General features: G+C 35.5%; 2 protein-coding genes across 2 annotated transcripts; one reads left to right on the plus strand and one right to left on the minus strand.

Annotated features, from left to right (window-relative positions):
- Positions 1 to 1,073: 1,073 nt before the first annotated feature.
- LOC107011476 (regulatory protein NPR3) lies at positions 1,074 to 6,642 on the plus strand. Its single transcript, XM_015210995.2, has 4 exons — positions 1,074 to 2,279; positions 3,008 to 3,758; positions 4,519 to 4,695; positions 6,111 to 6,642. The coding sequence occupies exons 1-4, from the start codon at positions 1,725 to 1,727 to the stop codon at positions 6,350 to 6,352; spliced, it is 1,725 nt and encodes a 574-aa protein (XP_015066481.1). The 5' UTR covers positions 1,074 to 1,724; the 3' UTR covers positions 6,353 to 6,642.
- A 2,426-nt stretch (positions 6,643 to 9,068) lies between these two features.
- Positions 9,069 to 11,406, minus strand: LOC107011475 (transcription termination factor MTEF18, mitochondrial-like). The gene has a single exon (XM_015210993.2). The coding sequence runs from the start codon at positions 11,044 to 11,046 to the stop codon at positions 9,280 to 9,282; it is 1,767 nt and encodes a 588-aa protein (XP_015066479.1). The 5' UTR covers positions 11,047 to 11,406; the 3' UTR covers positions 9,069 to 9,279.
- Between the last annotated feature and the right edge of the window lie 1,258 nt (positions 11,407 to 12,664).

Genomic DNA, 12,664 nt, shown 5'->3' on the forward strand with positions numbered 1-12,664 from the left:
TCCTCATTTCCGCTACTTACCCCTTATAAATTTTTCAAGCCCAAAGTTTTTATTCATGTCTGAATAAGTCCATAGAGATTATACTCTAGTTTTTTATTTTAGTTCTGCATGCCTAACATTTTTTTTTTTATGTAATTCATGACAAAGACCTATCACTTTGATGTCTAAGGAGAAGACGTCATCATTTTTTTTTACAAGTAATTAAATATAAAGACAGCAAACAACTACTCCACACAAAGCTGAAACAGTCAAATCTAATAGATTTATCTTAAATTATGCATTTCTAATTTTCTATGACAGTAAACTTCACTAAATATATATATATATATACAAATATATTCAAAACTTAATTATTAATAATATTTAAAATTAAATATAATATAATTTTAATAAATCATAAATTTTCCACCCATATATACTCTACCAAAGAAAGTCAAAAAGTGTAATGAAAAAAAAGAGGTCGGTATAAAGAAAGAAAAATCATTTATACTCAATCACTCGCATTACAAAGTCAAGATTCTTAATTCCACTATAAATTTCTTTTCATTTTCTAAAATGTTTTTTAATGAAAAATAAATGAATAAAATTCCTAAACCCAAAAAGATTACCGAATCCATGACGTGTTCAGGACCCACAAAGAGTGGCGACAGCATTTGCTTCGTCAGCTTGACTACTTCACCCTCTTACCGACACCACACCATTTACATTAATCTGAGTTATGGTGTAAAAATAGATTTTGAAATAATTTTAAATTTAAATTATAAATATAAAATAAAAATTATATTGAAAGCGTCAAATCAAAGGCCTAGCACAGCTTGGCACAAATTTTAGTCGAAGCTGTAATACTTTGGACACGGATAAAAAAAAGCAAAAGAAAATCACTTTTGGGGAAAATTAACTTAAAAACAACTCAGTAGGAAACAAAAGCCAATAAAAATATTGTGTATAGATTAATATTATATTTCGGCAATTTTAAAATTATCTCATTTTTTTTAGTTTTTTATTGAATTAAAGCTCAATTAATTTAGATTTAGAACATAAAATCTGCTTCCAGTAATATTTATAACTACTGTATATATTTCAACTCGGTATACTCCTTCCGCCTTTGAGGAAACTTCGTTGAGACACGTGGGTCCACTTTGTTGTCTTCTTAAAGTAACTAAGGACAAATTTTCTTGAATTCTTCCTTTAATCTTTTGTGATTGTTAATCGGATCTAATTTGAGAATTAACAAAAACAGGTTTTTTGCTAGCAATTGGAAATATTTTTGGTTGTCTTGGCTGGTATGAATGTTATTCCATTTGGGTAAGTTGTGGTCAAGTAATTGAAGGGTTATTAGTTGGTAGAATTTTCATTTGTGTAAGTTGTGATCAAGCTGTTGAAAATTTGCATGTTGTATTCTTGAAAAAGATACTATTTTTACTGTGAAATTGAAGTTTAGCTGATGGTGGATAGGGTGGAATTATTAGTTTCTGCTCAAGGGTTGATTTGGTTGTAACTGAAATTGGGAGAATTTGAGTTTTAGTTTTGAAATTTGCTTCGTTTCTTCATCTTCGTTGTTGAATGTGAGGAGAAAGGAAGAATTTCTTGTATTGGTGATTGATTAAGGTTTTGGAGAGGTTCTTTTTGTGCATAGAGACTCTGTGGAGAAATTTTGATTTTCTGGAGTTTGACTATCTTAGATGTAGATAAAATTGTGTATTTTTAGCTTATGCAATTGTGAAATGGCAAGTTCTGCTGAACCATCATCTTCTATAAGCTTTACTTCAACTTCCAACACGTCGAATGGGTCCATTGGCATAGGCCAAAACACATGTGCCTGTGGTGGATCTGAGACAGGGAGTAGTTATGAAATCATCAGCTTAAGTAAACTCAGTAATAATTTAGAGCAACTATTGTTAGATTCCAGCTCTGAGTTTAGTGATGCTGAGATTGTTGTTGAGGGTGTCTCTCTCGGTGTTCATCGTTGTATATTAGCTGCCAGGAGTAGTTTTTTTAGGGATCTTTTTAAGAAAGAAAATGGAAATTGTGGAAAGGAAGGTAAGCCAAGTTACTCTATGATTGATATATTGCCTTGTGGTAAGGTTGGATATGAGGCTTTCCTTACTTTCTTAAGCTATTTGTACTCGGGAAAATTGAAGCATTTCCCTCCAGAGGCATCAACGTGTGTCAACAGTTTATGTTCCCATGACTCTTGCAGACCAGCAATCAACTTTCATGTTGAGTTGATGTATGCCTCTTTTGTATTTCAGGTTCCAGAGCTGGTGTCACTTTTTCTGGTAGGTAACATGCTTTCTACTGATTAATTTACATTTCAAGTGGCTTTTGTAGTGTGCATTGTGATTCAAGCTAACAAGGACGAATGCAAAGTGTTATTCGTGTATCTAAATAAAAGATAATTAGATCATATTATGAAATCTCTATGTGAGCTTTTTTCTTTGAAATGATTTTTTCTTCTAAACTTTGTTGAAGTGTCAAAGAAAGAAAAATTCAATGCATTAATCATATGAAAGTGCATCCAGGTAGTGAATATTCTGCACTGTCATACACTGCAATACCATTGTGATGTGAACCCGAACCTTTAGTCGCTTCTTACATCATGATTTATTTTCAGTTAATAGCGGTGAATAGGAGAAAAGTAGTTCTTAGTTTGTTTTAAACAGGACCTGGTGAAGTTGACATGGAATATCTCCTACACATCCATGGACATAACCTTTGGATACTCAATGATTTTACTATGCAGTACATTTGATTTGTCTATGATAAAGTTTATTGATATGTTTTAAGTTTAGAATACATATCTAATAATTTTGTTTTAGGCAGGCGGACATCATGGTCCGTTTAAGTTTTGACGGTAGTGGTCTCTGCGGTAGCCTTTTTAGATCTGCATGCATTACTATGGCTGCTTCCAGTTTCATGAAAGTTGGATCTGTTTGTTTAAAATATATAGGAATTTGTAGCAACAACCAAGAGAACATTCTGCTAACACTAGCTCGTATAATTGCAGCGACGCCTATTCAGTTTTGTCGGCAAGGCTCTTGTGGAAGATGTTATCCCAATACTTGGAGTTGCTTTCCATTGCCAAATGAGTGAGCTTCTCACTCATTGCGTTGATAGAGTAGCGCGATCAGATCTTGAAAGCACATGTATTGAGAAGGAGGTTCCCTTTAAAGTTGCAGAGAGTATTAAGTTATCGCGGCTGAAATGTCAGGGTGATGAAAGTATGGTTCTAACCGTGGATCCGTTGCATGAAAAGAGAAAAAACAGGATATACAAGGCATTGGATTCGGATGATGTTGAACTTGTCAAGCTTTTACTTAATGAGTCTGACATAAGTTTAGATGGAGCCTACGCTCTTCATTACGCTGTTGCATATTGTGACCCCAAGGTTGTTGCTGAGGTTCTTGGACTGGGTGTTGCTAATGTCAACCTTCGGAATGCACGTGGTTACACTGTGCTTCACATTGCTGCCATGCGTAAGGAACCCTCAATCATTGTATCACTTTTAACTAAGGGAGCTCATGCATCAGAAATTACATTGGATGGGGAGAGTGCTGTTAGTCTCTGTAGGAGGCTGACTAGGCCTAAGGAGTACCATGCAAAAACAGAACAAGGGCAGGAAGCAAACAAAGATCGGGTATGTATTGATGTTTTGGAGAGAGAGATGCGTCGCAACCCAATGACCGGAGATGCATTATTTTCTTCCCCCATGTTGGCCGATGATCTGCCGATGAAACTGCTCTACCTGGAAAACAGAGGTACCTTTTATAATATGCTTGGTTTTCCTCTTTTTACCAATCAAGGCCCACGCAACTTCTAGTCTTCCAGTTCTGGAAGCTTGGCTTCTTTGGTCGAAAGTTCATACTAAGAAAGAATCAGTGGTCCTACAGAACTTCGTTCATTTAGTAGTTACGTAATCAAGATTTAAGCATTTCATATCATTAGATCATGATCTCAAATCGGGAATCTCCGAAGATGGTATCCTTTGAATTTGTAGGGCAACCTTGACTGTTAATGTTGAAAGCATTAAAGTGTTAGCCTATTTGCACCAGGATATGTTGTTGATTAGTAGACTCTCAGACCCGGTTAATAGACTTTTGTATTAGCTTTTTCTAAATCTACGAGAGGATCTCTATGTGGCCAAGTTTTGGTACAGGAACTACAGTTCTATCATTTTTTGGACAATCAGGCTGGTCGCGGTACCAGTTTATGCCACACTGAAAGTATGTGGGAATTTAGGGTATACTAACTAATCCAGCTGAAAGCCAAAAAAAATAAAAAAGAAAGATAAACAAACATAACACACATACACACCCAAGTAATTTTTGTATTATATGATGACGTGGAATGAAGCCATGATGTTATCATTTACCAGTGTTTGTTTCTGTTATGTACGATATTATTCTGTCAAAACTTGACTTGGTTTCTTCATTCAATTCTGATGAATCTGTTGTGGTCCTCACCTGAATTATGTGTGCCCAATAAGCAAGTAATTTAATGACGGCTTTTGTAATACAGTGGCATTTGCACGATTATTGTTCCCTCTTGAAGCCAAACTAGCCATGGAAATTGCAACTGCTGAAACAACAGCTGAATTCGCGGATCATTTGGCATCTAAAGCTTCATCTGGAATTTTGAGGGAGGTTGATCTGAATGAGACACCCATAATGCAGAAAGAAAGACTCTCGAAGACAGGTATCCCCTGATAGCCAGTCTATTGATTAAGATCATCTTACATGCACCAGATTTCCTATTTATTTCTAATATCATCATCATCTAATCAGTAGCCATTTACTTGACATGAAGAGCATCTAGACAACTCATTTTCTGCTTACTTCCTCCTTTTCTCCCAAAAGAGGAAACGAAAGAAAAACAAAGAATGTATATTACTTTTGGTTTATTCTGTAGCATTAACAATTGAATTTAAATCCCTGAATTTCCAGGATGATAAAATAATAAATATGTGCATGTGTGTAGGGTTTTTGCCAACCTCCTACATGTCGTGTGTCACTTTATGTGCAATTTTCTTTTTCATCAAATACCCTTCTGACTTGAAAGAATGATTACATATATAATTGGTAACATGTATATGGCATGCCTGTAAGTATGACTATATATAGTGGAAATTCGAACTACAAATTGTAATGTTTTTTTTAGAAAAAGATGGCAAATAATGACTTCTTATCCTACTTTCTCGCCACATCTTCTGTTGCAAAATTGTCTATCTCTTACTGTTGGTCCTTTCCCTCCCTTGAACATTTACGGTAATTAAGAAGAAGCAAGAAGGGCAACACCAGGTTTGTAGTTCTCTGTATAGGTCATCACCTGTTTGGACCTCTTTATCCTCAAGTATGTTGAAGTCTGCCCCTTCCAAAAGAAGATTGGCAAACACCTAAGTTGTTGTTTACAAATTGTAGGAAGAAAATGAGGGGAAAGGTGCAAAATTTCCCCTTCTATTGTTTGTTTTAGTACAGAAAGTGAAAGAGAAGTTTTTGTTTGGACCAACTGTTCTTTCTCTTATTCCCAAATGTGTTCTTTTCTCTTATCTTCTTCCTTCCCTAGTTTCTAGACATAGCGTGAAGAAGAAAAAAGTGAAATAGGTAGAGTCTTCCATAGAGAAGAATCAACGAGATAAAACAAGTTAGTAGCTCATTATTATTTTCTTCTATATGGTTAACCCCAACCCACCCCACCCCAACCCTAAACACACTCTGTCCAGGAGTCAATGGTGGTGCTCTCGTGGTGTATTACACCCCCAAGATCGTTGGTTAGAGGTTGAGGGTCCTATGGACTATGCTATGCCTCACTTTCCAAGTGCAGCTCACTAGTTTGCTGTCTTTTATTCATGATACATGTCTTTGTGCTTGGAGTCCCTTGGTCATTTAAGCCTGTCATGTAACTGGTTTTGCAATGTTCCAGCTCACTACTGAATGTTGCTGGAAACATGGCATAAAACTAACTTAGTTGAGCTTTTCCCTGTATTTACTGCTAACTTCCTTCAGTAGGTTTATATTTTCCTTATCATTTTCCTGTTTGCACATCGGTTCCAGTATGAATATTTCAGAATTGTGTTTTCAAGCTCTTCTCATTATTCTAAATCATGGTTGCAGTTGAGCTGGGCAAACGCTACTTTCCTCATTGCTCCGAAGTTCTGGATAAGTTTATGGAGGATGACTTACCTGACTTATTTTTCCTTGAGAAGGGCACTCCAGAGGAACAAAAGATCAAGCGGAGGCGATTTAAGGAGCTCAAAGATGATGTTCAAAGGGCATTTAATAAAGACAAGGCTGGACTTCATCGCTCTGGCTTGTCTTCCTCATCATCTTCCACAACTTTTATCCTACATTCATAGACTCAGTTTTGTATGTAAGATAAGTAGTCTTCAAAACACTTATCTTATAAAATTTTCATTATAGTGGCTGCTCTATCGTTGACCATTTTTATAGTTCGTATTGTTAAGTTTGCTTGTTTATAGTAGAAATAAAGTTGTATAAGAACAAGCTTGCGGAAATATTAAAGATGTACAAATGATTCGTGTATGGAGAATCTGTCGTATTTTATTACTATGTAGAGATATTTGGATCATCTCTTTGTTAGCAGCAGATAAACTTTTGAGAATAATAGTCATTTCTTGTTGCAGAATATGGCGTTTATGTTGAGCTGCTGATTTTTTCATGTAAACAGGGACTCTTTATCTTTGAAAGAGACAACTTGTATCTTGTGGGGCTTATTCTGCCTCATCTCTCACCACTACTTCCTCTTTATCTGTTCTTCTCGAACTACAATACAAGTTCAACTTAAATATGATCTCACAAGTTCCTCAACAGATGTTTATATATTGCAACGATTGTGTCTCTATTTTTTTGACAATTTGTAAAATAGAAATTATAAGTGTTCTGGAAGCAATTGTCAGCCCTTACCATATGTAAAATACAAAGCATTACAGCTTCTATATACTTTGAGTGATTTGAAAGTTGCCCAGGATGCTCTAACATTTTTGTGGGTTTTTCTCAACGCTCTTCAGAGTTCAGACATGGGAGGATAGAAGTCAAGTTTTGCTCTACAACATTTGGCACCAACTTGACGCATAGCAGTGAAATTACCTTTCATTAAAAAAAGACAATAAGAAATTTTTTTTATAACAGCGGTGTCTGAGCAAGTCTCTGTACACCTCACTCAATCCAATAGATACCTCCTACTAGTACATGTTACTAAGTAATTTTGTCCACCGAGACTTGCATATGAGAAGAAATGATCTAGCATTTGGTTTACAAAATCATTCCACCAGAACAACTTGATATCAGTGTTCTCTGGAATTTCTTCCTAGAATATCAGTAAATTTAAGGATAAAGATAATTAAGCTCTAAAATTGCATAGAAGGAAGTAATCTCACCAATATACTCCAACAGGTTTAGCATGAAACGGTAAATAATTTCCCCATAAGTCATAAGCAAACAAGTGCACATAACATGTGGCGCTGCGTCCATAAAGGAGAGGAAAAGAAAGCGCAGACATACAAATCATGACCTGTTCAAGAAAGAGGAGTTTTGGAGCCAAAACTGTAGTGTTTCATAATTACATAGCTTTTTACACCATGAACAGTTAATTATTTCGGATCAACATTAGGGAAAAAGGAACACATATCTAACAGGAAAATTCAACCTCCCTCCGGCTAGCTGCTTGGAGGAGACTGGCCACAGTTGAAAGGCTTCAGAAGTTTGGCATTCAGGTTCTTACGGATTGCATCTTCTGCACGACCAGCAGTGGAGTCTTTTGATCATTTATTCTTTAGCTGAATAGTGACAAGGTAGTTATGACTAGGCTTCTCAACTGGCTGGGCATAAACAGACCTGTATGGGACTGGAATGAGGAGTTTCTATGGGCCAACACGTGCGCTATGTCCAAATCTGGCAAAAAAGCAATCCTGTGCAGAGTGTTTGCTATGGTTGTGGCTATCATATGGACAGAGAGGAATGGCTTGAGATTCAAAGCAGGCCACTACAACATTGATAGAGTATGCAGAGAGGTAGCTCTGCATATACATATCAAAGGCCAAGAACTACCAAAATGGGGGTCAACACTAGCTTCTATAATACCAAGCCTCCCTTAATAGGTAGCTGCTTACTATGACTGCTCTATCTTGCTTGTTGTCTTTATGTATAGACTGTAGTTTTGACTAAGCATTGTTTTCCAGGACTCCATAGCTACTACAGCCTGTTGTAAGCTTGAATAGTAGAACTGTTTTGTTTTCCTTTGAGAGATTGGAGATCTGTTCCTAGCTGGATTTCTAACTATCTCACTTGCTATAAACACAATTTGTTTGTTTACCAAAAAAAAAAAGATGCCAAACAGGAAATGCCCAACCCATCGTTATAAAAACCAGGGGCATACAGAGGCTGAACAGAAAATGTACTATCATAAAGAAACAAGGAAAAGTAACACCGATGATTGAATGATACACACACCAAAAAAAAGTGTACTTACTGATAGTAACAGAATAGATAGTCTTCTTTATTCTTAAGATTATCCCCCTCCCCGCTTGGGAAAGAGATTCTTGAGCCTTACTAAGGATAAGACACTTCACCACCAAAAAAATAGAAGATTGAAAGAATCAACAAACCTCTTATACAGGTTTAAGGACTAGCCATCTGATGGATAACAAAGGGATTGCACCCAAAATCATCACTGACAGTTTTCTTCAAGGGTAGTGGCTTGGACTTTTTTCATAACTTTGGTGTCCAAGCCAACTAGGCGGCAAGTCGACTAATTCATCGGGCACCCACTACCTCCTACCAGCATTGATACCAGCCCAACTCTATTCACCAAGGCTTATCAGAAGGATGGTAGGGTGTTATCCGTTAGGTCAGATCTATTATTTTACAAGCTTAAAGATATGTAACAGACAGATTTTACCACAAGCTTCTTTTTATGAAATCACTCAATCAGTACATGATACCTTCTTGTCCTATCAGAAAGACCCTAACAAAATATCCAGAGTTCCCTCATCTACAGCATGAAGAGAAGGGGCTGCAATGGGAGTAGCAACTAGCAACTGGGATGAGAAGTCCTTTAACAGAATGAAAGCAGAAAAAAACCCAAGCAATCCCCCTTCTGACACTTCAAAAAATCATTGAGTGATGTGTGTCTCCTAACAAGAGACGTATTTAAAGATTAAAAAAAAGACCTAGACAAACCAACAACAACAAAATTGGATAATCAATTAGAACTAGATAAAGGAAATATGTCAACTTTATTAATCAAAAATGATACTGAAGTCAATCAGCTGGATTGAAGTGAACTTTTTAAACTTTCCCACTTTGCTGGACCTTCCGGATGTATGTCAACAAAATATTTTACAAAGCGAGCATCTGAACAAGCAAGAAGAGTGCTCACTGATAATGTTGGTTTTGCAGCACCCTTTTGCTTCAGCCATGCATACATTGAAAACCGAAGATGAATTCTGTCCACGTCATAGCAGAGGTAAGATGGAAATGATACAATCGATTCCACCGGATAACCTAAATATGTTTTCAGTGAGACAATTTTCTTCTCAAGAACATCTTTGCTCTGGTTCAGTGCCGTGGGAGCCTGTTTAATCATATTAATTACAACATTGCAGTCCAAACCAGCATTTACAAGGCAATCAAACCTCTCTTGCAACTGGTCTCCTCGTCCACGGAATTGCTTCAAAGCTTTTGCCATCTCATCTGAATTTTCTACATAACCTAATCTCAATAAAAAAGTGGTTTTCTGAAATAATTTTCCTGGGTCCTGGGAAGTCATTTGCTCCACATTAAATTTTGATTTTGAAGCTAATCTGAACAAATTCAAAGGATCATCCTTTATAGTCTGACATAGACGAAACTTGCCACCCTTGAAGTCCCTCAAAAGAGTCTTTGGTCCTTTCAGAGAATGTGAACCCAGAAGTTGTATATGTGTAGATACAATATTTGCAATTATTTCGGTCTCTAATCCTATCTCCGATAAGAAGTACAATGCATGCCAAAGATTTTTAGTACACTTCAGAGATAGAATATTAGGATTTTGACAGAAAAGTAAGTATATGTCATTCATTTTAATACCCAACTTCAGTAATTTCCCGACCAATACATAAATCTGCTTCCCAGAGCCTTCAAATAAGAATGCAGGGTTCATTGTAAACAAAGTCGCCATCTTTTCATCACTATATCCTACTTCATTCAGAAAATGCAATGTGTTAAGCATTCTACCCCAATTGTAGGAGTGCCTGTTGGATAAGTATCCTCCCATCCAATCATTTTCAAACCCTAAAATTTTCAGTTTTTCAAGAACCTGAATAAGTTCACTGTTCGTCTCACCAACCAAAAGAGTAGGGGAACAAGTCACCAACTTTATAACTGTTGATCTGCTCAAAGCCAATTTCTCATAAGCCCTCAATTTCATATCTAATACTCCATGGTCATATCCAAATATATCAGTCGCTTCCTTATAAATCTTCCCAATTTTAGTGCGAGGGATGCCGTAATAACAAAGAACATGATAATTATCAAACAAGAGATGATCATCACTCAAAAATATCAAATCTCGTGGAAGCATAGATGTAAGCTCAGATTGCTTCAACCCCAAGCTCTCTAAAAACGGCTCAAACTCATTAATCGGATGGTACCTGAAGTAACGGGTCAATGCCCTTGTTACATCTTGATCATTATCAACCTTGGACAGCAGACTTTGAAGAAAACAAGGTGAGTTCTTGCTAATATGCTCAGCATCTACATAATTAAAACCTCTTGTACAATGCAAGTATTCAAAGAGTACTGCTTGTCCATCAGTTCTTGCAACCCGCGATATTTTATTGACAGCAGGGGAAATGGGTGTCTGAGTTGACAATTCAGGGACTTCAACTTTAGCATTATCTGAACTACGAAAACATCGAATATTCAATGACGAAAATTTCTGGAGACTATGAGAAGTGGAACCGTTTTCAGAAATTGGAGTAGTAAACAGGTGATTGAGGTGAGATATCATTATCCAAGATACACTTTTTCGGACTTCCCGAATTACTAGCATCTCAAGTTAGCAACAAAAGATTCTGAACCAAATTAAAAATACAATATCTTCAAAGAAACCTTCAAGGGTGATTCATATGATACACAATTACATTAGAAATATCACATTTAATGAACAATTCTTCCGCAAAAGATAGTTTCAACAGAGTAGAATTAAAGTAATACAGCAAACCCAGAGAGCAAATTGTGGAATTGATACCTCTGATGGTACTCTGTGCTTCTCTGTGCCTTAATTTGCAATGCTTAGATACACAGAGGATTTTAGGGTTTTAGTTTAGATTCAAAGAGGAACCTCAAAATTCTAAAACCCTAGAAGAAGGAAGAATTAACCCCCCAAACCTTATTTCTAAAAAATGAGTTAAAGTGTCTTACAGGATTTTAATTAAAAAAAAGAACAAGTATTTTAATTAAAAAAAAAGGATTAGTCGCTCTCCTATATTTTTTTTATTTCTAAAATATTAATATAAAGAATAAACTAAGAACATCTCTAGTAATTATTTCACCTGGACAATTATTGAAGTTGTCGGACAACTAAAGAATTTGTTAGATAATTACAACGGGTATTGAACTAAAATGTAAAAGTTAAAAGTTTGGAAATATTGAGAAAAATATCGTTTAACCTAATTTATATTATTTGTCACTTCTACCTAATTTTAAAATTTGAAAGACTACTACCTAAATGAATACCTAGTTTGTTCCTTTTAATAGATAATTCCGGGAACTCTATCTTTTTAATCTTATTTATTGTTACACTTAAACCCATGTATTTATTACTCCAGTTACAGATATCCCCTTATAGTTTTGAAATTATACACTTAACTACCTTGAATAATATAAGTACTCCATAAATATTAGCTTGAAGCCTTGAACAGTATTTTAGTTTATAAGAGCTTTAAATATTTAACTTGGAAACTTAATATATATATATATGTATAACTCTTTTTTAATATAGTAAAATAGAATGATTAAAATACAAAAGATTTTATATAGATTTGATAGTGTGAAAGAAGTTTAGAAATAAGACTATTTTTTGAAAATTTTATTCACGACTAAAAATAATTTTAGACATTTTATAAATTTTCAAAATGCATCAAATACTAGTTTAGCCAATTCTTGCATTATGAACGTGTGAGCGAGTTATATTTTGAAATATTTTATTTTATATATAATGTATATGAAATTTCATTTTCTATTTTTGTTTGGTTTCTTATTCTTCTGTTTTTTATTATTTCGAATTTGTTTTCTTCAATGCACGTTGTTATTTGTAGTTTTGATGATTTGACAAACTTAGGGACCTTGTAAAGGTACCGGGTTTATTACTTAAGTATTGCAGGTTCTTACTTGAGTATTGCAGGGTTCTTGTCTGAAGTATTGCAGATGAAACAAACCCAGGGACCTAGTAGAGGTACCAGGCTCTCATGATGATGAGCCAGTCGACTGCCAGCTGGAGATAGTACAGAAAGTAGGTGCACACTTCCCGATGGCGTCAGAAAGTGTGACCTTTCCAACCAATGGCAAAGAAGTTTAGGAAAGGGACTTGTCTATACAAAGACACTTTCCTAAACACTTTTTGGTGAGTTTTTGCAACTTGATAAAAACTTTTCAAGAACTCTTGCAAA

Source organism: Solanum pennellii, chromosome 2 (assembly GCF_001406875.1).
Source record: "Solanum pennellii chromosome 2, SPENNV200".
In the NCBI taxonomy this organism is placed as follows: Eukaryota; Viridiplantae; Streptophyta; class Magnoliopsida; order Solanales; family Solanaceae; genus Solanum; species Solanum pennellii.

Coding starts and splice junctions, on each gene's coding strand:
- LOC107011475 (XM_015210993.2), bottom strand. CDS start 11,046: ATGCTAGTAATTCGGGAAGTCCGAAAAAGTGTATCTTGGATAATGATA.
- LOC107011476 (XM_015210995.2), top strand. CDS start 1,725: ATGGCAAGTTCTGCTGAACCATCATCTTCTATAAGCTTTACTTCAACT. Junction 2,280..3,007: donor AGCTGGTGTCACTTTTTCTG/GTAGGTAACATG, acceptor GTATAATTGCAG/CGACGCCTATTCAGTTTTGT. Junction 4,696..6,110: donor AGAAAGACTCTCGAAGACAG/GTATCCCCTGAT, acceptor TCATGGTTGCAG/TTGAGCTGGGCAAACGCTAC.